Source organism: Gavia stellata, chromosome 8 (genome assembly GCF_030936135.1).
Source record: "Gavia stellata isolate bGavSte3 chromosome 8, bGavSte3.hap2, whole genome shotgun sequence".
NCBI lineage: Eukaryota > Metazoa > Chordata > Aves > Gaviiformes > Gaviidae > Gavia > Gavia stellata.
In genome coordinates this window covers 17396285-17423066 of record NC_082601.1, presented here as the reverse complement: position 1 = coordinate 17423066, position 26782 = coordinate 17396285, and the positions used below count along the sequence as shown (strand labels likewise).

At 49.8% G+C, this 26782-nt stretch overlaps 1 protein-coding gene across 1 annotated transcript in view; it reads right to left on the bottom strand.

Annotated features, from left to right (window-relative positions):
* Nucleotides 1-3542: 3542 nt before the first annotated feature.
* The window catches only part of IGFBP2 (insulin like growth factor binding protein 2), a 62509-nt gene continuing 39269 nt past the window's right edge, over nt 3543-26782 (bottom strand). The window contains exons 2-4 of the mRNA XM_059820646.1: nt 7680-7903; nt 6083-6223; nt 3543-3844 (exon numbers count right to left, since the gene is read on the bottom strand). Coding sequence (XP_059676629.1) covers nt 3677-3844; nt 6083-6223; nt 7680-7903 — 533 coding nt within the window. The 3' untranslated portion in view covers nt 3543-3676. The remainder of the gene's footprint in view (nt 3845-6082; nt 6224-7679; nt 7904-26782) is intronic.

Sequence of the window (26782 nt, the reverse complement as noted above, 5' to 3'; positions counted from 1 at the left end):
CAGGGGCTTAAAACAGGGTGGTACTAAATGTTAACTTTGCTCCTTTTCCCATGTTCTTCAGCTCACATCCCACCCCCCATCCTGCCTGTCCTCCCTCCCTCCGTCCCCTGCAGCCCCATGTGCTCGCTGCCTCCTGTCCCCATACATTTTCCTGGTGCTCCCCACCACTGCCAAGCCCCTCAGCACACATCGGTCCCACTCAACGGACTGGCATGGGGTAGGAAAAAACAGGTGGGGAAGCAGCCCGGTGGTTTTGCCTTCCTTTGGGGAGGCCAACGGTGAACCACAACCACCTGGATGCTGGCTGTCGGGGCCACACGGGACCTCTCCTTCAGTCTGCTGCAATTTTAATTGAATGCAGCATGGCAGGGATTTAATTATTATTGTTATTCTTTGCCTCCCTGTGGTGCCCTAACCACTGAGCTGTGCCATCATGCTCCCTTAGGCAGCACGTCTCACTCTGGGAGAATGTGCAAGACCTTCAAGGGACATTTCTCCACGGCCCCATGAGTGGAGCAGCTCAGCCAAGCTCCGATCCCACACACAGCCCAGGCCTCCCTGCACCTTCCCAGCAGCCTATTCTGGGCAAAGACTTCACACAGAAATACTAAGGCTGGCTTTTCGGCTGGCTCAAATTTTGCTCTACTTGAGCAAGCAAAGGGGACAGCCCTTGGAGGGTCCCCCATGGAGGGTTTCTCCCTGCAGCGCCCCGCTCAGCCAAGGAACTCCTTGCATGGGGTGCAGAGGAGACCACAGCAAGATGCTTAAAAGAGCCTGGATGATTCATGGAGAACAGGTCTGTCTGCTGGCTAATAAGCAGCATGGTTGGATGCAACTGACAACTCAGGAAGCTCCTGAAATACCAAGGTTGGGAAGCTGAAAGAGCAGAGCTCCTTTCTCCTTGCAGCCTTTGCCCAAGCATCTGCCAAGGTCCTTGAGGTCCCTGCGCTGGGTAAGAGGGACCTTCCCTTGCAAAGCTGCTCCCCTGCTCAAGAAGCAGGAAACCACCGCGCTCATGCAGCCTCTTGGCAGCTCAGGGAGCTCCATGAGCATCACGTCGGACAGAGCATTCACGCTGCCATCCTCTCTGCCCAGCAAAGCGGGACACAACCACCCTTTTCCACCACACCTAGCTGCTGTCAGGCAGGGAGATGGTCCCTGCAGACGTGCTGGCCAGACACCGACTTGAGAGGACTTGAGGGCACAGTTGCGTTTTGCAGACTCACACGGTACTACGTGTGGGGCAGGAACATAGCAGGCCAGCGGATGAGCGACACCAGTTCCTCTCTGCTTGTACAACCGGGACCAGCAACGATGAAAGGCCCAAGTCCCATTGCCGCTTGTCGGGCCCGGTGTTTACAACACCCCCTGGACAAAAGCTGAACAAGCCCAAATTTGGGAGTGATGCATCAGGCAAGGAAACGTGTCCTATAAACAGAGGGGAATGGGGAGGGGGGAAGATGACAGTTTTCTGGCATCCCATTTAATTTATTCCAACTTTATGCAACTCAGCTTTTCCAAAAGAGAAAAAGAAAAACACAAAAGAAAACTTCCTGATTCCTAAACAAACCAAAAAGTACAAACTGCAGATGAGAGCCAACATGTGCAAGGTTTACATGAAAAAGCAAAACACCCTTGGATGTTAACAAAAAACAGGTAGCATCATTTTTATAGTTACCTGGCTTTGCATGCAGGTGTGTTTTCTTTCTCGTGCACTCTCACTCCCCCTCATACACATCTACATGCACACACCCCCACCCCAACTTTCCAAAGCAAGTCTTTTCCCTGTCTCCTCCACTACCACATTCAAAGTCATGAGGTGCTTAATTTGCAGAGACCACCTGTGCCCTTCATACTTGGGATCTGAAATGTGGGGCCAAGAAGTGGGGTAAAAAGCAACGAACCCCAGCACTCCCCTTCCTCCAGAGCCCATTGGGCTTTTTGCTTTTCCTTATCCAGATCAAAGTCCCTGGATGGAGGTGGGTATGAGCAGCGCGGGTCCCGATGTGGTATTTTTCCAGCCCCATTTGGGTTTTTTTGGGCTGGTCCCTGCAGGTCGCAGTCATGGTAAGGCAGCTTTGCTGCCTGGCTTGTGCGGTGCAGGCACAGGGTGCTCCCAGCCAGACCCCACGCTTGCCAGGGAACCCCCTTCCTCCACCCTGTTCAACCTAACCCTGCGGAGGACCTGGGATCTGGAAGCTGTTAGCTACTCAGAAGCATTTGCTAGAAATTAGGAAACACTTTATTTCCCACCCTCTCTTGACTTCATTTAAGGGAGACCCGAGACCTTTACTGTAAGGAGAGGATTTTTGCAATTGGTCTGCAAATGGTATCTATATTGAAAAGGGGAAAAAAAAAAGAAAATAATAAAATCTCCTTGCTTAGGCAATGGGGAAGTTATTTATTCTCAGCGTCGGTGTGCTCTGTACAGAAAGAAATCAACAGGTAAAATAACAGCAGAGAAATATCTCTCCTTGGAGCAACATGTCCAGCGCAAAACCTTTCAGAGCGCCTGGAATTGCTTGGATTTAATCTATAAAAACTGGGGGCGAGGGCGGCGGAGGGGCGTGTGTGTTTCAGGGCCTTTACAAAGCAAGATATATACTGTAATTTAATTAAAAAAAAAAAAAAAGAAAAAGTGTGTGCTGAATAGCAGATGCTCACTCCAGTCCCAAGCAAAAATGGAGGGACAAGGGGAGCTGCTTGGGAGTGCAGGTTTTCGATGGGTTTTTTCCTATCTAGAAATAAAGAAAGAAAGAAAGAAAGAGAGAGAGAGAGACACTCCCTGGCTTGTTAGCCTAAATCTACACAGGCATCCTTCCCCCCAGCCCCAGCAAGTTCACTTTAGCTCCCTCAGCATAAGCTGATCCTAAGAAATACTGGGTAATAGCCCTTCAAACCCCATGGAAAACCAAGCATTTAGCTTCGCCGTCACCCAAAAGCCCCATCCTCCCAGACCAGCAGCTGGAGCTGGGTCCCTGCAGGGCTGGCTGTGCCCCAGTGCCAGGAAGGGAAGCACCCAGGGCTGTTTTGGTGGGGGCTGCCTCATCCTTAGCGCTTTCCCTTGCTGATAATTCTTTGGGGATGCATCCTGATGCCACTGGGAAGCAGGGGGCTTTCCTCCTCCTCTCCTTCCCACACTGCATCCCCTGCCAGGACCAATGGCCGGGCTGGGGTGCAGGGGACCAGTGGGATGCCAGAGGCAGGCGACACAGTATTTACAGTCTTTGGTCTCGGGGAAGGGAGGGAAAGAGGGGAAAAGGGTGGGTTTCGTTTTTTCCTTTGTTTTTTGTTCCCCTCCTGCCCCTGGCGAAGGGTTTTGCCCCCTGGTAAGTGTCAAGGAGCACACCGCGCTCAGTGCTGAAGGGTGGGGGAAGATGCCGCGAAGCAGCAGGGAAGGCAAGGCCATGGGGTGAGGAGCAAAAAAGACCAGTTTTCTGGCTTACACTGGGTGAAAGACTATAGGAAAGCAGTCCCTTCTCCTTGCAACCCCCCCACCGCCCTTCCCCTCCCTTCATCCCTCCCCTCCCCAGGAGCCGGGCAGCAGGGGAAGGAGGGCAGCACGCAGGACACAACCCCAGTCTCTTCCAGAGCCTAAAGCGACACACTGAAACCCATATAAAATCCAGCACTGGGGCTACAGCGAGCTGCCTCCAGCAAGCAGGATCACGTCCATCTACTGGCTCCGCAGGGCATGTACTCCCCGGTCCTCCTGCTCGTGGGCTGTGTAGAAGAGATGGCATTCAGGGTCCCCGCGGATGGTAGGTGCGCCCTGGATCACCTTCCCGTGGATGGGGTCCACACACCAGCACTCGCCACGCTGCCCGTTCACCGACATCTTGCACTGCACGGAGAGGGACAGGGCAGGCATGAGCTGAGGAAAAAGGGGGACAAAACGCCCTTCCCAGCCCCACCAGCCCAAAGCCCGAACACAGGCAGAGCTGGGGTTTCTCCAGCTATTTGGCACAGGTTTAGATTTAGGCAAGATATATGGCACTAGCAGCACTGCTGAGGGCTGGACCTCTTCTCCCAGAGGCTATGCCAGGGACCAAGAAGCCCATTTTAATGAACCACAAGGGCATCTGCCCCTGAGATGCATCGCTCTGTCACCTGTGGAAGAAAGCATCCATGGAGTCAAAAATCCCTAGGGGAAGAAGGATGAGACAGACTGACAGAGGAGCTGTGTAAGCTTTTTCTCACCTGCAAATTGGGCTAAACAAATTGAAACATGACAGTAAGGCCCCCAGAGCCAGATCCAAACATGTTTCCAAACAGGGTCTCACTCTGTCCCAGCGCAGAGGTAGAGACTGTGGTGCATCTGGGCCTGGACTCTGCCCCCAGCCTGGTCTGCATAGAGAGAAGTTTCTTGCCCTAATTGTTATCTTCCACCTCTTGCCCTGGCAGGGCTGCAGGCACTTTGAACCTGATGCTCATCCATCCATCCCCAGCAGATACCTCTCTGAATAGGGCATAGCAAGAGACACAGAGGTTACTCCAGGAGGCTGGGCTCTGCGTGCACTCTGTAAAGCTGAATTCAAGCCATTTTCTGCAGCTGGACTGAGATCAAAATGCAGCCTTGTTCATGGGAATAAAAAGCACAAGAAGAGAGGAAGAAAAAGCCTCCCCAGCAGGAGAGTACATCCAGGCACCCTCCACCCAAGTGCTGGCCCATGGGATGTGGAGGCAACGCGGAATGCTTTTGTTGGCACCTGCATTCCAGCAAATGAAAAGGAGCTGATGCTCAGCTCTGGAAACCCAGATGGAGGGAAATGAGTATTGCTTCACATTTGCCTTTTTTGCCCTTAGCCAGGGCAGGGTGGGCAGAGAAGAGAAAGCAATTTTTGTCCCCTCTCTTCTGCAGTATGACCAGTGTGTAACTCATCTGCACCCTTCAGTGCAGGCGGACTTGTTTCCCAGGCACGAGGAGCAGCAGAGACTGTCGTCTTTTTTTTTTTTTTTAGCACATGATGCATCACTGCATTGCCCAGGCTCATTCCCCAGACACAGCTCATCTCCTTACGGGGAATTTGCCAGCTCTGCTCCATGCACCCCTTCCAAGTGTGCTCATGCTGGGGGATCCAGCCAGCCTGTGGGGCACTTCAGGGGGAGGCAGAAGGTGAGGGTCCAGGTGGGACAGGGAAGAGAGAAGGGACAGAGCGGTATTATCTCAGACCATCCTACATTTTTAATGTTTTTTGGTTTTGTTTTTTTTTTTAAATGCTCCTGATCAAGGGGTAGAAGTAGCCCCAAGAAGACGACTTAGCCATGAAAACAGCAGGTTTTCTGGGGCCCCCTCCAAAGGCTCAGTTACACATAGCTGTAAGGGGTGCTCATATCCAGGTACCGTTCACACGTGACTGCCAGTCAACCCTGGACAAGCTGGTGTTTTGCTGCCCAAGAGGTTTTTCCTGGCATTTTTTTCCCCCCACGCCTCAGCTGCTGACACCTGCTGGTTTGACATCAATGAAGCCAAGAAGTCAGAATTGACACACATTAAGTCATTTGAGCACCATAAATACTTTCAGAAGCATGCTGCACCCCAACCCCCACCTCACCTGGAAGGAATCCCTCCTGGAGCCGTGGGACCAGCCTCTATTTGTGGAGGAAAACCAGTAAAGAGCACTAGAAACCTTCCTGACCCCAGCAGAAGTGCTGTCTGCTTTGTCTGCAGGACTGGCCAGCATTCAGCCCCTCTCTGCTTTTCCCCTGTAGTGGGGCCCAGCCAGGACAAGACTTGGCTCAAAGCACATGAAATAGACCTGGACAGATAAGCAGCTCTTGCAGGGAAGAAGGGGCTCTGAACTAAGCAGATTCTCCATCTCTGGGCTGCCCGCAGCCATGTATGGATGTGGGTCTCACGTCTCCACTTGCTAGCCCATGGCTGCAGGTGCACCTGGGTGTTATTAAATCTGTCCATGCAGCGTGTGATATTTGCTGTTTACCCCACACCATGTGCACAACATCAGCCCAGCCCTGAGCTGCTGCGTGTACTCCTTGGCTGCACGTAGCGGGGACGTGTGTTGAGCTGAGGGCTGCTGCTGGGAGTGCGGCCAGCCCTGGGGCTCTGGGTCTCCCCACTTGCCTGTTTGAGATTGTATAAGCCATGCTTGTCACAGTTGGGGATGTGGAGGGAGTACAGGTGCTCCAGGGGACCTCGCTCATCCGGCAACCGCATAGTGGAGATGCGTTCCAGGACCTGATCCAGCTCCTGCTGACAAGGGGTCTGAAAAGAGCCCAGAAAGAAAACAAACAAAAAACCCATCAGGGCAATGGGACCATTCACAGTATCAACACTTTGGACAACAAAAACACCAGTAAGGATGAACACCTGTGTGTACCTCCTCAGGACACAGGTTTACCACTGGGTCCTGCTGCTGACTTCACCTGCAGGCACCCAAAGACATATCCACAAATGCCGATGTGTGGAGATGTGCCATCTCTCCTATGTGCCTCATGTAGCCAAGAGCCAACATGACACCAGGTCACAGGCCCTGGAAGCACAGAGGAGGAGAAGCCTCAGAGATGCTCCCATGGGTCCTATTGGTGGTCACAAGTGATGTGAAGCAGGACTAATCCAGACAGACCAGGAGGGTTTCCATGAGCACAGCCCAGATCCCACATCTGTGATGCATTGTTGGCCTAAAAGTGCAACTCAAAGTATGTGAGACCCCATGGGAGTGGAGGGGAAGCCCTGGGAACGAGAGCACCCAGCAAAGCCAGCCTCTGGAGGCATCTCTCATGCTCTACAGCAGCCCCAAGCCAGGGCTCCCAGCCAAGGCAGCCTGGTTGAATTACGCCTGATAAGAGTCAGAGTGAATCCACCCCTCTCTGCTTTTGCAGTTGCTGGCTTTTTTTCCCCAAAGGAACAGCAGCAGTGTGGGAGCTCTCTAAGTTGATGGTGCCTGCACCTTATTTTGAACCTCTGCTTTGCCTGTTTCTTGGAGGGGATGAGGGCTCTCTTTTAGAGACCCTTTCTGTTCATGCGCTCCCCAGATATAAATACCCTAAATGTTTACAGAGATATGTATTATGGACCTTTTAGAGTGACTTTCCATCCCCATTCCATCTAGTTGCCTTGACCAAGCTGCCCACTAGAGGGAAACCATGGCCAAGAACTAGAGGGCAGAGAGACAGGGAAAAAGGAGGAAAGGGAGGGCTCTGAGCACTCTCCCTGCTATGTGATAGCCCCACAGCCCATCCTCGGGGGCTCCGGCCGCCCCCCCGCCCCCCAACCTTGACTAAGGCTGCCCTGCAGCGGGCATACACCCTCCCCCCCCAAATCCCCTTGGGCCATCTCTGGCACTTGCTTAGGGAAAAAGGATGTGAGAAAGCTGGTCCGCAAGCAAAGGGCACGCTCGCACCCCTGCGGAGGTAGGTGTCAAGCCAGCGGGACCCCCCCTTCCCCAGCTCTGCTGTCAGGAGGTGAAGCTGCAATGAAAATAACGCCTCCTCGCCAGCACATCAAAGTTCATCAGATGCTGTGTTCGGCCCCAGCTTCAGGCCAAAACAAACGTTTGCTTTTGCTTTTTTTCTTTTCCTCTCTCTCCCCTCTTTTTTCTCTTTATTTTTTTTTCTTTTTAAGATAGTTTGTTGCAGATGTCACTAAGGCTTTGCATTCAGTATTTCCCAGTGAGCCTGCAGCTGCCTCCGTTAGCTCCCCATGCTCCCTGCCCTCTCACCCTGCCCGTCGACAGCCGCGACTTCTTCGAGTCCTCATGGTTATGATGGGGCTTGCCAACTTTGCCCATCTGCCGCTGCTGCTCGTTCACCTTCTCCCTCATAACTGCCAGCTCCTTCATGCCCGTCTTCATGGGCTTCCTCCCGCCAGCTCCACTCAGGATCCCTGTAGTGCCATCCACATGGTTCTCAGCAAGAATGCTCTCGGTCCGGTCATCGCCATTATCTGCAGGAGACAGAAAAGATAAGGAAAGGGTCAAGCTCAGCCAGGCGCTCTCTCATGTGTTCATCCCATCCTGGATCGCTTTCAAGCATAGCCGGTTACCAAGCCATAAAATCTTTGCACGCAAAAATTTTAAATTGCATTAGCCCTTTCATCTGGAAGGTGAGAATAGATCCTTTCATTCTGGAGTTATTACCCCACTAAAAGACAGTTTAGAGAGCAGGGGAAATCACTGCTGGAGAAGTTCTTTCTGGTTTTTCTTTGACCTTCTAAATTACTTCCCGAAGAATGTAATTTTCCCATCAGAAGTCCAATTGGGTTAGGGATGCCAAGTGTACTTCGGCTCCAAAACTTAAAACCACAGTGATTAGTAACAATACCTTGAGTCCATCTGTCATCCCCCAGAGTATCTCCAGGAATACTTACTCAATATTAATGTGCTAAAATAAATTCTCAGGCCTGCTTTCAAAAATACCTTGCCTCTGTTTTATGGCCACCCCAATTTCCGTTGGAGATCCTGCCATTTCAGGGATCGTCCTTGCCGTATCGTCTTTCACATCGTTTGTCATACAGTGCATTACTCATTTAGCTTCTACCTACTTCTGCATTTGGCTGCTTCTGCTGACTGTGGAACAGGCCCACATGTCCTGGGTCCAAATCTGCCACCGCTGCAAGCCACAAGACCCCCAGCTAATTCAGCCGTTTCAAAATCAGGTAGCAGAAATCTGGGGATAAACACTGGACTTTTTCCACCTCCTCCACTCTCTGCTTTGCGCATTTTCCCAGTTCACTGGGTGCCATTTCTGAAAGCAATCCTTGCCAAAGCAGGACATAACAGTTGCGATGCTGCAGACACCAGTCCCTTTGGACTTTATGGCGGCAATGAGGACGGATCTCAATTCCTCCTGCTTACTCCAGAAACCAGAAGGTGACAGCTGACCCCTCCTTGGTGCCTGGTCTGATCTCTCTGAGCAAGTATGTCTAACACTGTAGCTGGACCTAACATTGAAGCTGGCCCTGCTTTTAAGCAGGGGCTTGGACCAAGACCTCCAGAGGTACTTTCCAGCCCAAACTGTGATTTAACCCACGCACACATATCACGTCTCACCTCAATAACCCAGGCTAAGTACATCTATGTATATAGGAGCTCTTCAGCAGCTCCACAGGTCCCATACCAGTGACAGACCAGGCCATTCTGGTCCTACAACGGTGACAAACGTGAAGTGTCTTTCAACATATGCCAAGGAGGAACTGTAGCACCCAGCCTCCCAAGATCAGCATTCTCTCTGGCACCTCTGATTTCAGCTTTCCAGCACTGCGGAACTCAGGCACTTACATAGAAGTAAAGAAATCGCATCAAACTGTGCACAACAGAGGGCAAGCAATGCTTTAGCTCATGTAACAATGCTTAATTTATTGCTCTCTCCTGCTTCTTGGAAGACCAAGTATGCAGAGCATTTACAGATTTTAACATTTCCTTTTTTTTCCAGAAGCTGCATTGTGATGTTTTGTTGGGGCATAGCTCCCACTGTCATGACAGAGTGTGAAAAATCATAATAGCAAGTGTTTGATTTCTGCCACAGCTTTCCAAGCTCTTTTCAGGTATGACAATGCCAAGCTCACAAAGGGGAAACTGCAAGAAGAGTTTTGTCTGAACTTACTCAGCAAATGTGCAGCTGCCTGCAGATTGATGGCAAGAGAACAGCCTAAGTGGGGTGGATCAAAGAGCCACTCCAGCCCAGCATGCCATCCACAAGAGACCATCAGCAGCTGCTTGGGGACACACATGAGAAGGACCATTCCCAGTTGGTGCTGCAGCTCAGCAGTAAAAGCTCTTTCATGGCTGGAGACTACATCTGACCCAGAGGATTTAAAAGCCACCAACAGACCCATCTCTCAATGGATTTGTCCAATATCCTTTTTGAACTTCCTCACCATTTTGGCCTCAGATCTCCCAATACTGGGATTGTTCCATTTCCCAGAAATACTAAATGCTTTTGGTCTGCAGGTTTTTAGCTGCTTAGGTAGCAAATGAAAAGCAAACACGGGGCAAAACCAATCTGGCAAAGTCCATGACTTTCTCCAATACTTGTTCCAGATGAGAACTGGGACCAGGTTTGATAGCCAGATGGGCGAGCTCAAAGTCTGGGCTGCTGCCTGGTGATTGCTATCTGGCTGTCATCCTAGGAGCCGGACAAGGAATATTTTGAGCAGGAATCTTCTGTTTATACACCAGTCTCCTCGTTAATTAGAAACACATAGTGAGAAGAGAGAACACCATGAGGCCGCCCTTCAGACAGGATCAAATGAAAAAGCACCACGTAAGAGAAGGGCAAGGCTGGCCAGGCTCTGATCCTCGATGAGCTGCTTAGGAGGGTTTTAGCCTTCTGACAGTCTTTTGTGCTCCTCTCCTTAGCGTCCCACCAAGCTGTCAACAGCAAAAGAGCAAGCGCAGCAGCAGGGCAGCATCTCAGACACATCGCAGTCCCCTGCTTCATTCAGAAAACCAATCGTACAAACTGACGAAAAAGCAGCAAACTAGAAGCGGTGCCTTCCCCCATCGATTCTTGCTCCTTCCTGCCTCCAACTAAAACATATAGACATCTGCCCAAATAAGCACTGCGCTAGTAAATGAAGGCGAGCTGGTAAGCCTCTTGTCGGCTGATTCATTCACAAAACCTGCTTCTGATAATATTTTTGCTCATTTTTCTCACTTTCCAATGCTAACAAATACCAGCCCAAAGAAAACCACCGATGGGAGCAGAGCGTGCAAGCCCACGAGCATGAACACACCCAGGGACAGGAGAGATTGGTCTTGGCTACCTGGGCACCATCACAGGAGCAAGCCTGGAGCAGAGGCCAGGAAGGTCTAGCTGCTATCAACTGCAAGCTCTCCTCTCCAAGGCTAAGCCAGCCACAGCAAGCTGTTCCCTCGCCCTGCCGCTGAGCTTGATTGATCCACATGGGGCTGATGCTGGAGCCCCATCACAGCTTTTCCCTCTCCCAAACCTGGTGTTGCTCTCAGGAGGAGCTCTCCTGACCTGGAGCTTGCAGAGATGGCTCAATCACTGGGGAAGGGAGACAGGACAGAAGTTGGCCCCACATGCAAAGCATCAGTGTTTCCTTCACAGGTGAGCTGCATGCACAGGAGGAGACTGAGCATCAGCTGTGACGGACCACATTTCAAAAAGCAAATGGGCCAGGTGGCAACAAGACGAGTGGAAACATCAAACCTCAAGGCTGGGAGAACACAGAGCATGCCATGAGCCAAACAATGCCTTTTACAGCCAGATAATGCTTTTTAACACTGCCCAAAGGAAGCAAATTGTGCATGCTTGCTTATGATTATCAGTGAACCAATTAAGGCACCCATCAATGCTACTGGCATGGGATGGGCAGGTATACAGTTACCTCAGATATACAACCCTAATCTGTTTGTCATCCTGGCAAACGCCTGTTTGCTGACCAATTTCAATTCACACTAATATATCTGTGAACTGCCAAACTCCAAAACAAAGTTTTATAGTTCTTCCATTTTCCTATGGCATATGGAAAACATCTCCTGCACTATTCTGGATCAAGAGGTAGAGCACTTTGTGCAGGGTGGGACAAGCGTGGCAGGAATCAAAGCAGATAGCTGAAGTTCTCCTGAACACTGATGTGGAGCCCATGAAACACCTCTCTCCATGCCAAGAAAATGATTTCTTTATGGCCTTTTTCAAGGAAAATTCCCATTGGCTTCAAGGGGGCGAGGACTTGGCTGAGGTGAAAGCATGTTCAAATGACCATCAGCTAATGTCTGTAGGGAGCTGCATAGTCTCGCCAACATTTCCAAAAGCGGCTACCAATTTCCAGCGCTGAAATTTTCGGGAATCTGGTTTGAGACCTCTAGGCACCTCTGCCGAGACAGCTGAGAAACAGAGGGGCTTAAAAACAACCTGCCACTTCCAGAGCTACAAGAAAAAAGCACCACACAAAAAAAGGCAGCTGCCTGAAGTTAAAAATACATCTTCATCCCTTTGAAGAGCCCCAAAGCGTATCTGGGCTGCGGGACGGGATCGAGCCAGTAGCACTCACTTAGCATGAGAGGGCCAGCCTGTATCACGGGGAGCACGCACCATGCCAAGGACTGCAGCTGCCCTCTCCAGCGCTGCTCTCTCTCTGCACTTGCTTTCCTTCGACGACAGCTTGCCCACAGGGTTTCACATGCATTTGCTTATCTGCCCAGGGTGTTTGCACAGCATTTAAGCGCTGCTTAAGGTCCCAGACCTACAGAAAGTTTCACCCAAGTGGCCTTCAACAGCCTGCCTGGAGCCCCGCCAGACTCAGGTCCCGGCTGTGTCCCAGGCTGGACGGAGCTTACATCTCCCTCCCACAGCAATCGCAGCCTCCTCCGTTGGCCAGCACTTTCCCTCTGAAGACATCAAAGCGCTTTGCAGTTCATTAATTACCCTGGAGAGAGAGGTATTCATCCTGGGTTGCACATGGTAAAAAAACAAAGGCACGGAAAAATTTGAGAGCGTTGCCCAAAGCCACGCAGGGAATCGATGAGCAAACCCAGGAGCCTGCGCTTCTGCCCTGGCACCACACTGCGCACAGGACTGAGCGCACTTGGGGCTGCGGGAACGCAGCATCCAGAGAGCTATTTTTCACCCTGAGCAGTGTTGTCTGTCTCACATAGCTTCCCCCCCACCCCCCAACGCTTTTAGCTTCTTGTAGCCATAAGTTCTACCATTCCAGGATAATTTAAGTGCCTGTTCTGGGTTTTGCTTGCCACTTTTTATTTTAAAGAGCAAAGCTGCCTGTCCTGGGCTGCCAGGAACGCAGCACTTGTCCTTTGCAGCCTAAGAGCAGACAAGGCCTTTAAACCTGACCTTTAACATGAACAGCCGCCATGGCTGGAGAATTACTTGCAGGAAGGTGGGGAAGGAACAGACAAACCCTGACCGCAGCCCCAGTGACCTCTGCCTCATCAGTCTGCAAAGTATTTCTAGAAAAGCCCTGGGCAAAGGTTCCTGTGCAATAGCTCTAGTGTGGGTGTTGTTGACCTGAAGCTTGAATACCTCAGAAAACGTTTGCCAGTCAGGATTATACCAGCGTTGCAATTTCCTCGCAGCAGGAGCTGCCAAGAACAAAGTACCCCCCAGGCCCTCTAGCCCATCCTAACCCAAAAAGGACCCAAGGTTTGCCGATTACCACTGCCAAAAACTGCAAAGCACTGAGCCACAGCACAGCACCCGTCAGTGCTCAGCCAGTGGTGGAGGGGAAACACGGGGCCACCAGTACGTGGTCTAGCCCCAGGCGTAAGCAAGCCAGCCTGGATGCAGCTCTCCAGAGGCAGACGAAACCAAAGCAGCCGCTCAAGTTTCCCTCTTCACTCTGTACAAAAAAACCCCACCCACGACTGGGAAATACTACAGAGGGAACATGAGCAATGGGCTATGTAGGAGAGGGGGTGATGGGAGAAGGGAACCAGAAGGGTGTAGAGCAGAGAAGAAGCCCCCCCCTGCCCCAGGGCAACATCTCTCACATGGACCAACCACAGATGCTCAGGGGAAGAAGCAGAAGAAAGGACACAATTACAGGGCAATCCCTCCCCAGCTCTCCTCCTGGCAACCAGCAGTTCAGGAGCCAAAGGTTGCATCTAGACTGGGTTTAATAGCCACTGACGGGCCTAACTGGGGAGGAGTCATGCGTGATCCCTTTCCGGATTCAACTACAGGGACACCCCCCCCATACCTCCTCCTGGTCATGTCTCCCCAGCCAGCAGCCTGTTCTGCTCAGTCTCATCCAGTTCTGCACAGGCAACACGTGGATCTTTAAGCACTTGATCTGGTGCCAGCACTCCTGGGCAGCCCAGGGGTGTCCGCACCACTCAACTTTCAGGAGGGCTGCCAGGAAGGCTGGTCTCCCAAATCTCTCAGAACCATGGGATCCCATTAGACACAGGGACGGAGATCAGCTCGGAGCATCTCTATCTGCCAAGGAGCTCCTCAGGGCAGGTTGCCGGGATCCTCTGCCTGCCTGCACTCCCCAGGCTTATTTCGTGACGCCAACTTGCTTAGTAATAGTGAGGCAATTGCACACCACAGCCAAAAAATTCCTGCATCAGTCTCCAAGAGCTTGTTTTACCTCTGTGATAAGCTGTCCACAAAGCACTGTGAGATCCCCTGAGGCTGAGAGCCCTGGGGCTCTGCAAACACCCTTTATTTTTGCCATGAGGTCTTTTCAGCCCATCTCTACCAGCGGGAAGGCAGGACTGGGAAGGGAACAGCATGTCCTGGCCAGGGGTTGCTTAGCAAGCTCTCTCACTGCCCTGAGTGGCAGGTGCTGAGGGGTGATCTGAGAGGCACCCAGTGCCTTCCTTTGGCTCAGGCATCCCACAGGAAATGCTTTATGCTCCTCCACAGTGCCAGGGACATTGACTCGGGGCAGCACAGCTTTCAGCAGCCTGCTTCACCCTTTTCCCTGCCCATTCCTGGTGGCTGGAGAGAGCAACTTTCCCTCCTCCATCCACCTAGGTCCAGAGCCAGTGAAAAACCTCTTACCCAGTCCACAGTGCCCTACAGTGTGCCTGTGCCCCATCAGACACAAACTCATCTAGCACCCTGGAGCAAGCACAGAAGGGATACTGAAATGGAGCTGATGTCAGATGAGGGAAGAAGAGGGACCGAGATGTCCCCTCCCCTGGGCTTTACTTCAAACAGTCTTTTTTTTTTTAAATCATGTTTGTAGACTGGTTTCCCAAGGATACAGGACTTGTGCAATAACACAGCCTGCCTCTATGTGTTTCTGCATGTGCATGTGTTTGCATGACTGCCTGTCTCCCTATTAGTCTTCCTCCCCCTCTACCTCCCAATATATCTACAAACACGTCAGCAAATGCCAACTACATCTCAAACAGGAACAGTATTCTCAAAAATAGTAAGTTTCCACCATTTCATGGAAATGTGCAGTCAGGCTGAAGAGAGATAAAATAGCAAGGTTTGTTTTGTTGGCTTTCTTCCCAAACTATTCGACTGATGGGCCGTGTAGCACATCACCAGCCCACTCTGTGTGGGCCCAGCGGAGCACAAACCACCACTGGGGAAGGTCTGCTCCAGTCCTCCTCCTGCCAACAGCGAGCCTGCAAGTGTTGTTTGCAACATCCTGTTCCCTCCCGCGCCAGCCGTTCACTGCATGCCAAGAACGATAAGGGAAAACGCTGTTCAGGTCCCTCAAAAAAGCAGGGGAACACTTCAAGTCCCCTCATTTACCCAACCTCCACTTGCAATCCTGCTCTTCTTTCACCCACTTCTTCCCCGCAGCGTGTGGCTGCTGAGCATCCCAATGTGCACCTACAGCAGAGACTCTCCAGACTCACCTAAAAGCTGAGGAGCCAGAGGGTCTCACCTTGTGATTGATGACAGTGGTTTTGAGCATGCGCTTATCTTCAACATGTGCGAAGGCAGCTTGCCTGGGGAAAGACCTTAACATGTTTGGAAGGTTTTGCCGAATGAGGCTCTCCAAGCTCCCTGCCACCATAAAAGCATTCCCCCTTGTTAGTGAACCATATCTCAGCCCTTTCAACACACTTATCCAATTAGCCCTCTGCAAGGTTGCAACCTTCCCAGCAGAACCAAATGAATTAACTTGAAAACACTTCCAAGCTTAAATTAATTGCACTGCAGCTTCCCCATTTGACCTTGACCCTGTCTGTAAAATCCCCAGAGTAGCTGTTACTTAGTCATTAGGGCCTTCTGCCTGAATGAAATGAGCCATTAACCTTACCAGGCCAAGACTCTGATCTCCTTCCCCAGTCACTCGCACGCATCCGTGTGGTCTTCAGTGCCCCAGCCACCCCAAAAAAGCCTTCACTGACTTCTAGTATAAGCTCGGCTCCTAAATCCTCAGTTCCTGTGAATTTCCAGAATGTAACCAGACCACAAAACCTCCTCATTCATTTCCTACAGGTTTTACTGCTGTGTTTGAATTACCTTTATTTCCCCAGTTTGTTTGGGGAAATACAGGCTCATCTCTGACCCTGAGTCCAAGCCCATCGGGGCTTTTGCATCCCAGTCCAGATTATGCAAGCACAGAAGAGCTTTCCTTACCACAGTCTCCATGAGGGTGCCTGCATGTTAATTATTACCCACATGATCTCTGTTTGATATTGGGATGCTGCACCGCTCTTTCCTGCAGGAGAGCCAGAGGCTGGCAGAGTTACAAAAGCTGTGAGTCTTAATAAGGCTGATTCCCAGGTATGACACTCTGCAGCCTGCCAGAAAGGGCTGATGAAGGACTGATGATCTGATGGACTCACAATCACAAACAAGAAACTCTTCTCCAAATTCACATTAAACATTTCTGCCTCTCTCACGCATTTTTGGAAAAAGTATAACATACAGGACCTGTTCAGACTCTTCTCCTATTTTAAGATGATTACCTTTCTAGAAGTAGGCAGTGACAAGCAAACATCAAGTCAGCTGGAGACAGACTATCAAACAATCAATTTGAACCTGCAACAAGGAAAGATGTGCTGCTGGAGGAAGTGCTCACATCTGCCCATCGGGGTCTTCAAACCCATGTAATGTGTCTCTTGGATAGGGTGCTTTAGCCAAATATGAGGCATCTTGCTCCAAGGAGAGGTGGCTGAGGGAAATTCTGTGGTCTTTATCATGTAAGAAGCTAGGGGAGATAGTCTAGGGGCTGTTTCTGACAATGCCCTCTGCCTGTTGTGGCTCCTCAAGGATGGTTTAGCTCACCAGAAAGATGTCCTCTGGCTCTGGAAGCCAAATTGTGCCCTTTGGTGCCTGATCACAGCCCCCACCGAGATCAACAGCTGGTGAGGAAGGAGCTCTGGACAGGGCATGACCAGAGGAGCCTACGGCAGAGTATTTCTGAATGCCTTCTGGGAAGGCTGCATGCAGATCAGCCAAAAGTCTGACCTTCCGCCCTGCAGAAAGGTGGAAAAGTTTCAAAATTAGGAGGAAAAAAAATACAAGTAAAAAAGACTTAAAATCCCCGAAAGGTCAGAGCAGTGCCACACCCTGCCTGCCAAGAGCCGTCTCTCGCCTATCTCCGGTATTGCTCCACTCCCTTCTCAGCCACATTGGCTTCTCCGGTTATTATGACTATTGCATGCAAACGGAATGAACTTCAGCCATTTGTATTAGTAGTTTTTAAATAACATCTCACTTTTCCACGGTCGATTTTCCAGACAGCGGCTCAGTCCAGGGCTCCCCTCACCACCCACCCAAATCTCATTGCGCATTTCCTCAAAGTCTGCCTTTTTCAAAACGCACTATTATTATGGTAATTCCTTCCTACCTTTTTCCTCAGAAACCCTGCCAGAGCCCAACAGCCATTACCACCAGTGTCACCTCGAGGTCTGCTGGACCTGCTGCCCCCATACAGCCCCCCAGCCAAGCACGAGCCCTTGAAGCCAACCCTGTGACTGCTTTTTCCCCAGGAACCTGCATTCCCCAGGGACAAAGCACAAGTGCCTCCAAGTAAAACCAGAACACTGAACTGTAGGTGGAAAGAGGCAGTATCTGCTGTAATGTAGTTGTGAGTCTCTTCTGCCCACCAGCATCTTCCAGCTGCCTCCAGCACTCACTGACATTATCCTTCCCTCCTCATGGGGGCTATTACCGAGTTGCCATATCCTACATTTAAGCCCCGAGTTGAGCTGTTCACAGATTGAACATCAAATGAGAAAAAACCACAAACTAAACAACATTACAATTGTTTCAAGTTATGTCAAAACATTTCGTTCATCTGTTCTTGGGGCAGAATTTCACTCAGTTTTGCAGCAGTCACTTTGCTGAATTTCTTTAACCCTTGTTTCATCCTTCTCCCACATAGGGGCAGAGCTGAATTTGAACCTTCATGTTAGAGTGAGAAGGGACCATGTGAGAAGGGACTGAATGTGTATGTGCATGTGTATTTATTATGCTTATTTACTATTTAACTTACTATGTGCATTTACTGAAATAAGGCAACTGCCACTCTCTAGGCATGAAGTCTTTATTGACACAACACTGCTATTGAAATTAACAGGAGTTTTGCCAAAATTAAGACTTGCGGATTTGTCCCACTGCTGAATGACATGCGCACACACGCAGTAACGCCATGAAGGGCTCAGACTCACGGACAGACTACAGAAGGCAGCAATTTACTGCAAATCAGCTGATCTGTAATAACTGTTTATGGCATACAACAGCCATGCATACGCAAGTAATCTAAGTTACCTTTATGGTCCTTCAGTGACTTCCAAACTCCAGAGCCTACAGCATGGCCAGATCAATGTCACTTGGCCTTCAGGAGGGGAAGTTTCCTCCCACACAGGTGGGAGGGAAGCAGTGCAAGGCAGCCTGCTGCTTCGCCCTGCTGTGTCATTGCTTTGGTCTCTTGCCTTTATAGAGAAAGGCACTGGATCTCACTTTTTTCCAAATGTATTTTGGGCCACCCATGAAGTTGCCCAAGCTCCAACCTCAGGAGTATGCAGGCTCCCGCTGAGCAAAAGGCAGGAAGAGAGAGTCATAAAACTGTGGTAGAGGAAGGAAGAAAAGAAAGGGGAAGATCAGTCAGCTGCATTCCCAAGGAGGAGGGAGGCATTGCAAAGCTTAAAAAACAGACCACCGCAAAACACAGTGTGATGGAGACAGATGTGATAAGCCAGCTGAACCACTGGAAGGGAAGCTCAGATGTGCAACAGTCAGCTCTCCACTCAAACAGCTTCATAAATCATTTCATGTACACCCAGCCAGTACGCTCAGCACCAGTGCCCTTGTGTGTTTGCTGTGCACCCAATCTACACAGCACCCCTTTCCTGGTGGGAGGATCTAGCTACCACCTAAAGGCTTGGAAGATACCCTGGCTTGTGGCAAAGAGCCCTTTAAAGGGAGGAGGTGCTGACATGTGGTGGTGGGGTGGTCCCCAAGTTAGAGCAAACCACCCATGCCTGTGTTAACAAGCCAAATAGTTAAAACACTGAGCTTCTGCAAGAACATGCCAGGGAGTCCCCTGGCTTCAGGAAGGATTGGCATTCACATGGAGTTCACCCCAAAACACTGCACAGCTTCAGCTGGCTTGTGGCATACTGACATTTAAGTCCTTCTCCAAACCAACCCTGCACATGGTCTAAGCCTGGCTCAGGTGAGCCTCCCCAGCCAAAACCCAGACAGCTGCTCTGCAGCAAGTATCACTCACCCCATACATTGCAGGTGTTGCACAGAATGTGAATAACAGGTTTTACCTGGCCTTTATCCATCTTCTTACAGCCAAAAGCATCTCACAGCTTTCTGCTGCATTTTTGAACCCCCAGATTTGCAAAACAAAATGTGGCAGTCATTTAAGGGCATGGAACTCCCCAGGCATAGGGTCTGGGGAAGGAGCACATCAAGGGGGCCACCACAACCTCCTGGAACCACTAAGGTGGGAGGCTGTCATTAGAGAAATTGCCCCGGAGTGCTATAATTAACCCACCCTCACTGCTCTCAGACAGACCACCACAACTGAAAAGCACTGTAACCACAGCCATCTCAGGGGCAAGGGGGCAGGAGCCGAGGGGACAGTGGGAAACATCAGCCTCGAGCATCCACAAACCCTCCGAGGGCTTTCATCAGCCTCCAGAACAAAAGCGCTGCCACGTCATTCCCTGTCGGGAAGCAATGGGCACACGCACCCACCTCCATCACACTTGGTCCATAAAACTCCACTTCATTAGAGCTGCTGTTACCACATCTGTTAGTGCTTTAAAGCACGTACATTTGGCTTAATTGAGCACTTGACTTTACTACTGCTTTATCTCCATTTTCTGAACAGGCCTTGGGGAGAGGGTTTTGTGCATTTTGGGTTTGTTTCTTTTTCCTTTGTCCTTTTTAAAATTTTTGCCACTGAAATCCCACCTGAAGCAGGAACAAAAGCCCCCATGGCAGTTGCCCACACTCTTGGGGCTGCTTTTATGAAAGTCTCCCCTCTAGACAATGAACCCCATCCTAAATATTCTGGTTTATGGGCTCCAAAGCTGCAGAGCCTCAACACACCAATCCTCCCCTCCCGCTCTTCCTCCATTCCCCCTGGAAAAAAAATCAGAGTTACTGGCGGAAGGTATCGCAGTACATGCCAGGGAAAAAAGAAGAAAAAGGAAAAGGATCTTGCTGCCCCTGCAGTCTCTGAAACTTTGCCTCTGCCAAGTTACAACAAACAGGAAAAGGAGAATCAAAACACAGCCCCCACGTCCCGTTCAATCCACCCAGCGCAGGCTGCACTGGTGCCAGCTACTGCTCACAATCACGCTGCGAGCCTCCTCTGGCACATCCTTCCAGGTGGCCTGAACAACAGAAAAGCCCAGCTCAGGAAGCCTGCATCCAATGCATGGGGTGCTCGAAATCCCTTCCAGGAAGCGCAAAGGTCCTTCATGCCCCCAGACAGAGGAAAGGTTACCCTCAAGCCCCTTTGCCAGCTCCTACACTGGAAGATGCTTGTGTTTCCCTGTGAAAGGGGAAGCCAGACACAGAATAGTTGGGAACGGAGAGGAGTACAGGCTGAGAAGTTGGCTGTTTGCCCACTAAGACACCTCAAGTGCTTCCCAGCCACTGGGAGAATAACAGGACTGGTCCCTCCTGCGGGAAGGAGTTGGGGCACCATCGCTGGGCTGCAGCATCCTCCCAGGGGCCCATGCCCAGCATCTTTCCACAGCTTTCAGGCCACGAGCTGGCATTAGGCAGGCACCAGCAATGTCTCCAAACCCTGGCTTTAAAACACTGCCCCGGACAGTATTTCTCTTGCCATAGACTGAGACCACTCAGCAGGCAGCCTGGCTTTCACCGAGCACCAAAAGTGCAGCAGATGCATTATGCTAGTTGATGCTAACACAGGATGCAACCCACGCATGAAGCCCAGGAGCTTTATACCTGCTAAAAGCAGGATGACCTGCTGAAACCAGGACTACTGCAGCTTCAGGATAAGTGGCTAGATGAAAAGTGATGCCTCATTCCACCACCACATATCATGGCTGTGATGCAGCAATCCTCACAATCGGTTTTGGACACTCAGAAGCAAGCTCCTGAGTGACACCACTTGTTTTTTGTGCTTATCAGGTACATACCTCACCCCACTGGTCATCTCCCCAGATGCGCTGCCCTGACCATCAGCTACTTGTTCTCCTGTCCCCCACCCACAAGGGAGTCCTGTTCAGCCAGCCTAACTCTGATCCCTCCGTGTAAGCTCTGGCTTTCAACTTTGATGGAAGCAGGCATTGATGTCCTGCCTGTCTCCCTTTCAACGAGAGTAAGATATTCAAAGCACTGTCAGCTTTCCCAGTGCTATGTTCCAGTTTGATTTCATGCTGCAGTGCTGAGTCCAACCATCTTTTATCCCTGCTGCCTGGTATCTCTTCTCAGATGTCTAAACACAAAAGCCACCCCTGAAGTGAGCAAAAAGCAAGGCGTAGTAGCAGCAGCCGAATGAGCTCCCCTGGTCCTTCCTGCCGCAGTCCAACAAGACTTCAAGACCAGGAGAAGAAACATCTGAATAGTGAAGTGAAAGAGGGTCAAAATGTAATTAAGCTCTGCACTTCCTATCCCAAACTGTTAGTGGGTGTTGCTGTGGGTTTGAGAGTTACTCAGGCACTCTCGTTTCACTGGAAAGGAAAACAGTCCCGTCTTTAACAAGACAAGCTCTTCTGGATTCCTTGGGAGGAAGGCAGTAAGCAAATTACAGTTTCTAAACCTCTCCCTGTCCTTTTCCCTTCCTCCAGCAAAGCTCATATGCACAAAGCAGAGACATCTTTCATATAAAAAAATCCCTCTTCAGGCTTTCTAACTGAACCCAGCTGGGCTCTACCTACAGGAAGACCAACCCAAGTCATCCTCACAAGGACACCTCATCTTCTAAAGCTGGGGAAGGCAGAGAATTTATACTGCAGTACATAAAAAGCAAAGCCTGCAGCTGGAGCCTCTGACTGGGTGTCCTCTGCTCAGGGTCCATGCTCCCCATGAGCCGAGTATGGCTTATGTGGAACCCACATTAACCCCCCCTTAAAATGAAAGCCATGGAGAGGGGACAGCGGAGGGCATCTGCAGCTATGCTCGCCAGTGAGAGAGGGAGCAGGCTGTGACGGTTCCTTGTGCAGACACCAAACCAGTCATGAGTCCAAAATACAAGCTGACCATGACGCAGAGGCTCATCCACACAGAGGCTGAGGGAGGAGCAGAGCAGACCCATCCAGCTGCATGCAGCTTGTTTGAGGTCCCAGCACATGACTCTGCTTCATGTCTCCCTGCCAAGTCACCAGCATGCTCTTCCAGCACCAGGCTATCTCTCTGATCCACCAGCAGCTACAGCTGTGGTCAGCAGCAGATGTTAGGAGGAGCATAAGGATCTTTTTCTCTGCTTCTGGAAACCAATGGCATACGGACATGTGCAGCCTCTGGCTTGTAAAGTATCTTCATATTTCATAGTCAGCTATCCCTCTGAATTTCTATACTTCCTTTTAGAAGCCATTTATATCAAGGTCATTTCCAACTTCCTACAGCAATGACTTTCATGGTTTAATTCTGTGTCCTGCTCCCCCAGATGTGCTGCTTGATCTTTTCACGGGATGCTAAATGGAACTGAAAAATAGAGATCTTCTCATTCCTCCCCCTATTCACAATTTCATAGCTATCCATCTCAGCCCACAGTAACAAGTCAGCAGAAAGACCTAAACACCAAAGCACAGGTCTTCATACTCTGTTGAGACAGGTTTTGAAGACCACTTAATCAAGGGGTGACCTTCAGAAAGCAACATGCACCTGCTGTGTGCCACACACACCTCCATCACACCTCTGAAGTCAACCACAGCCCTCACAAAGGGGTGGGAGCCAGGACACCTCTTCTTTAACAAGAATGTGAAAAGGCCAGACATTGCTCTAATACAGAAGGCCTTCGTACAAGCTGAGGGCACAGGAACAAAGCCAAAGCACATGAAAAACAGCAGCAGCAGTTCTTACCACTGCCTAACTGGAGAGCTGGGATGCCACCCCAGAGCAAGGGATTCACTGCAAGCTCCTGACAAGTTGCACAGGGTACCCTGACGTGGGGAGAGACCCCTCCAGTGCCACCCCCATTGCTGCCCTGACAGCCCCAGCCCGTCAGCGCTTGCTCTTGTCACATGCTGCTCTTTCTGAAAAGCCTGCGAAGTATGTTGGCTACACCCCAATGAAAGCACCTTCTAATGGGATTTTTCAGGTTTCAAGGATATCAGTGTCTGGCACAGGCTGAAGCAATTAAGAGGACATCCAACAGACAATCTGGTATTGTTTAACCAACTATTTACCACTGTGAACATTGCAAGTCCCATTCTAAAACTCTACACCAAAACACTTGCTTTTTCCTAATTGTTTTCTCCTTTGCCCTATCCCCACCTTTCACAAAGCCCAGCTGTGGCCTCTCGCACCACTCCCTCAGCCTCACCATGCTTTGCCCTGCTAAATAAACCATGGTGGTGTCAGCTGGGTTAAAGCTGGAAGGCTTGCTGAGGGTTAAAGGGAAAAGTGTGTTGCTCTTGGCAAACAGATAAACCCAGTTTTCACTGAACAGGCCTCAAGATGGACAGCCACATGTGCTTGCAATCATCATGTTTGCATTTGACTCTTCCTATTGAATACCAGGGTAAGAAAATCCTTGGGCTGATCTCATTTCTACCCATTTCACTGGGTTTGTCCCTACACAGCCACTGATCTGTTCATCATCATGGTCTTCCAGACCAGAGACATCCCTAAAGCTGCAACAGCTGAATGACAGACTCATTTCACTACATCTCCCTTCTACATTGCTTAAAGTGTGTCTGGAGGAGCAGCAAACAGGCAGCACTGGAGGGAAGGGCTTGTAGCCAGCAGCCAAGAGTTACTGGGGGCATTTAACCCCTCACGGGAGCAGTATTGCAAATTCTGCAGGGGGAGAGCATTCAAAGACAGGATTTGTTACAGCAGCGAGACAGCAGAGTTGGCAGATCGGTTTCACGGGTAGCAGGCTGGTTCCCCCACCCCAGCAGAAGAAGACCCCATGCAGCAGGCTGAGCAAGCCCTGCAAAGTTTGTCAGTGGGTTTCAGCATGCAACAACCCAACATGCAGAGAACAAAAGATCAGCGGGTTTTTAACGGCAGTTGCTGTTTCCATACACAGACCAGACTGCATAATGCACTGCATGAGCCACCTCTTGTAGACACGCCAAGCGAATTAACAGAGTACTTCCACTTTCTCTGCATGAAACATCATCAGTGGATACATCCTCCCCTCTCTTCAAGGAGAAGTAGGAAAGCCTTCCATTCCCAGGGAGCTCCAAAGGAGCAAAATACACTCAGCACCTTGGGTCCTCCACAGCAAAGCTGTATCATCTCTGCTCCCTTTGCCCCCCCAACAGCACAGGAGAGGCATGGAAAGACCAGAGATCAGTGGGACAGGACTTTGCCTCTGTTGATGTCCGCAGAATACTATGTAAATCAATGGGGCAGCACAAATATTTATTATTAAGGGAGTGTAAGAATAGGAGAATGGAAACTCCTAATCAATAATGAAAAGCAAAAGTGAATAAAACCTGCAGAGAAAATTCCCCACACGCTTCTTACTCATTCCTAAAATACAACTGTAATGGAGCACCACAGAAGAAAGCAGGATAAATTGGTCAGATAAGATACTAAGAAGGAAAAAGAGCAACCAGGGAAAATTTGACTTCACCTATAGTTAAAGTATATGAAGAGCAGAAAGGAATTAATGACACTTGCAAATAGTCAACTGTTACTGAGATTAAGGCTTTACTGGATGAGACAGACATGTATGATCCAATTAATTAGCCACTGGCACAGTTTACAAAAGGGTTGTGATGGCATCTCCTGTTGTGAGTGATTTTAAAGCCAAAATTCAACATCTTTTGTAATGCTCTAGTCAAAACAGCAATTCACACAGCAAAAAATCTGTGGTCTAAACTGGACCAAGCTGTGAAAAAATGAACCCAAAAGCAGCAGAGATGGATGCGCCTAGAAGACCTGACATCACATGGGCTGACCCCTAAACTGAGTACCTCTGCCAAAGAAAAGGGCAGTACTCAGGTAAGACCCGCTACTGTGGAGCTGGTGAGCATGGGACAGAGGTCTCCAGATGATGATTCCTTACAAAAGCAGCCTTGATCAGTTGCCACGACTGATGAGGTTAGCATAAATCCTTAAATCAGACAGAAAATGAGGCAGCATCAATACAACAAAACAGCCCCAGAGACAGACAAAGAAATAAACTCTTAATAGAGCATCAGGTGGTGGAAAATGTAAGAAGTCATTGGAGAAGTCATCCAGACAAATTAACTGGAAAATGGCAGAAGGATGATGAATATTTGGCGCTGAAACAGCCATCAGCCTCCCTGGGATGTTCCCAGAATGAAACTGTAGAATGAGCCATAAATAGTCTGAAGTGCATCTTGCTCCTTTGCCCCAAAGGCAGCACGGCCGCGCTGGGGGAGCTTGGAGGTGGGGAGAAGCAAATGCCAAAAAATCCAACCCTCACTGAGTCACAGGAATAAATCGCTCTACAGCAATCTACAAAGGACCACTGTAAGCTGGGGAAGAGCCTTCTGGAGACCTTAAAGGCATGTGACACTTCTCAATTTCTCTCCTGCCAGCTTTTGTTTCATTTGCAATTAAAGTATCAGAGATGCCAGCTATCCTTTTCCCTGTTTCTGTTGGGGCTGTTGGCCTCAGACAATGTACCTGATACCTCCTCTTGAGCAACTGATTCTGCATCCTTTATCACATTATCTAGTTATTGGCATGGTACAAGGGCTTTGTTTTGAAATTTTCCCCCATTTCGCCATTGCAAATATCCACTTTCTGAGCGCTTGACATTTCTCCATTCCCCAAATCCCCTTTCATTGAAAGTTTAAGGTCACAAAGTACAGATTTCCTCATTTCAGTTCCCCCCAAAGCTGGAGTAATTTGGCTTGGCTGCAGGGCAAACTCCAGAGCCTAAAGAAAACAAACACATAGGACACTTCTGTTACCCTGAAATGCTGAGCAAGAAAATCTCAGTAAATAAATACATGGAAACTCTCTTTAGGTCAGAGTATGTCATGCTGCTTGGTTTGCTACAATTAAAAATAAAATCTATTTTAAAAAAGAAAACAGACAGGCAGATTGGGGTCCTAAACCTAGAAAACAGTATTAACAAAGACAGCAAAAAAACTCTACATCTCCATTCCCTTTGAAAATTCAGTACAGTAACTTATCGTGAAAGAATAACACTGCTTTAGCCTAGATCCAACTGCACTTTGAACCAGACCCCAAATTCTGAGAGCAGAATTTTATTTTGAATTTGGTGGATAAATATTGATCTTTAACAACAACTCTCCTATGACAAAAATTCCCTTTTGCCAAGCTGAAGGAACATTAGTAAGGCAAGGCTGGCCCTACATTTCCCTGTGCACTTGCAAAACCTGCTGGGCCCATGAACAGAACTAATAAAAGTTAAAAAAAAAAATCTTGTTTAAGGGAAAAACAAAATCCTCCCTGGTATTAGTGCAAGGGTCTCCTGAGCCACTGGATGTGGGACTTGCCATCAGCCACATCACATCACTCCTTGGTAACATCAAAGCATCCGCCCTGCCCTTGAGGTTTCACCTGGAGAAGATGTCCTAGAAGGACAGTGCTCCAGCCAGCAGAAGATGCTGTGGTTTTAGACGGGGTATTATTAGGGCTGAGTTATGGTATGCTGTTCTCATGCCAACACTTTAGCTCACAGCACTCTTTCCCCTCCCTGTCTTTGTTTCCCTCCTGTATCTCAAGGGAGCAGCCAAGTCCTCCCCTGCCCTCCGCATGGCACATGCTCACACCCCCCTGGAGCTACTGCCTGCACCTGTGCCTGCCCACA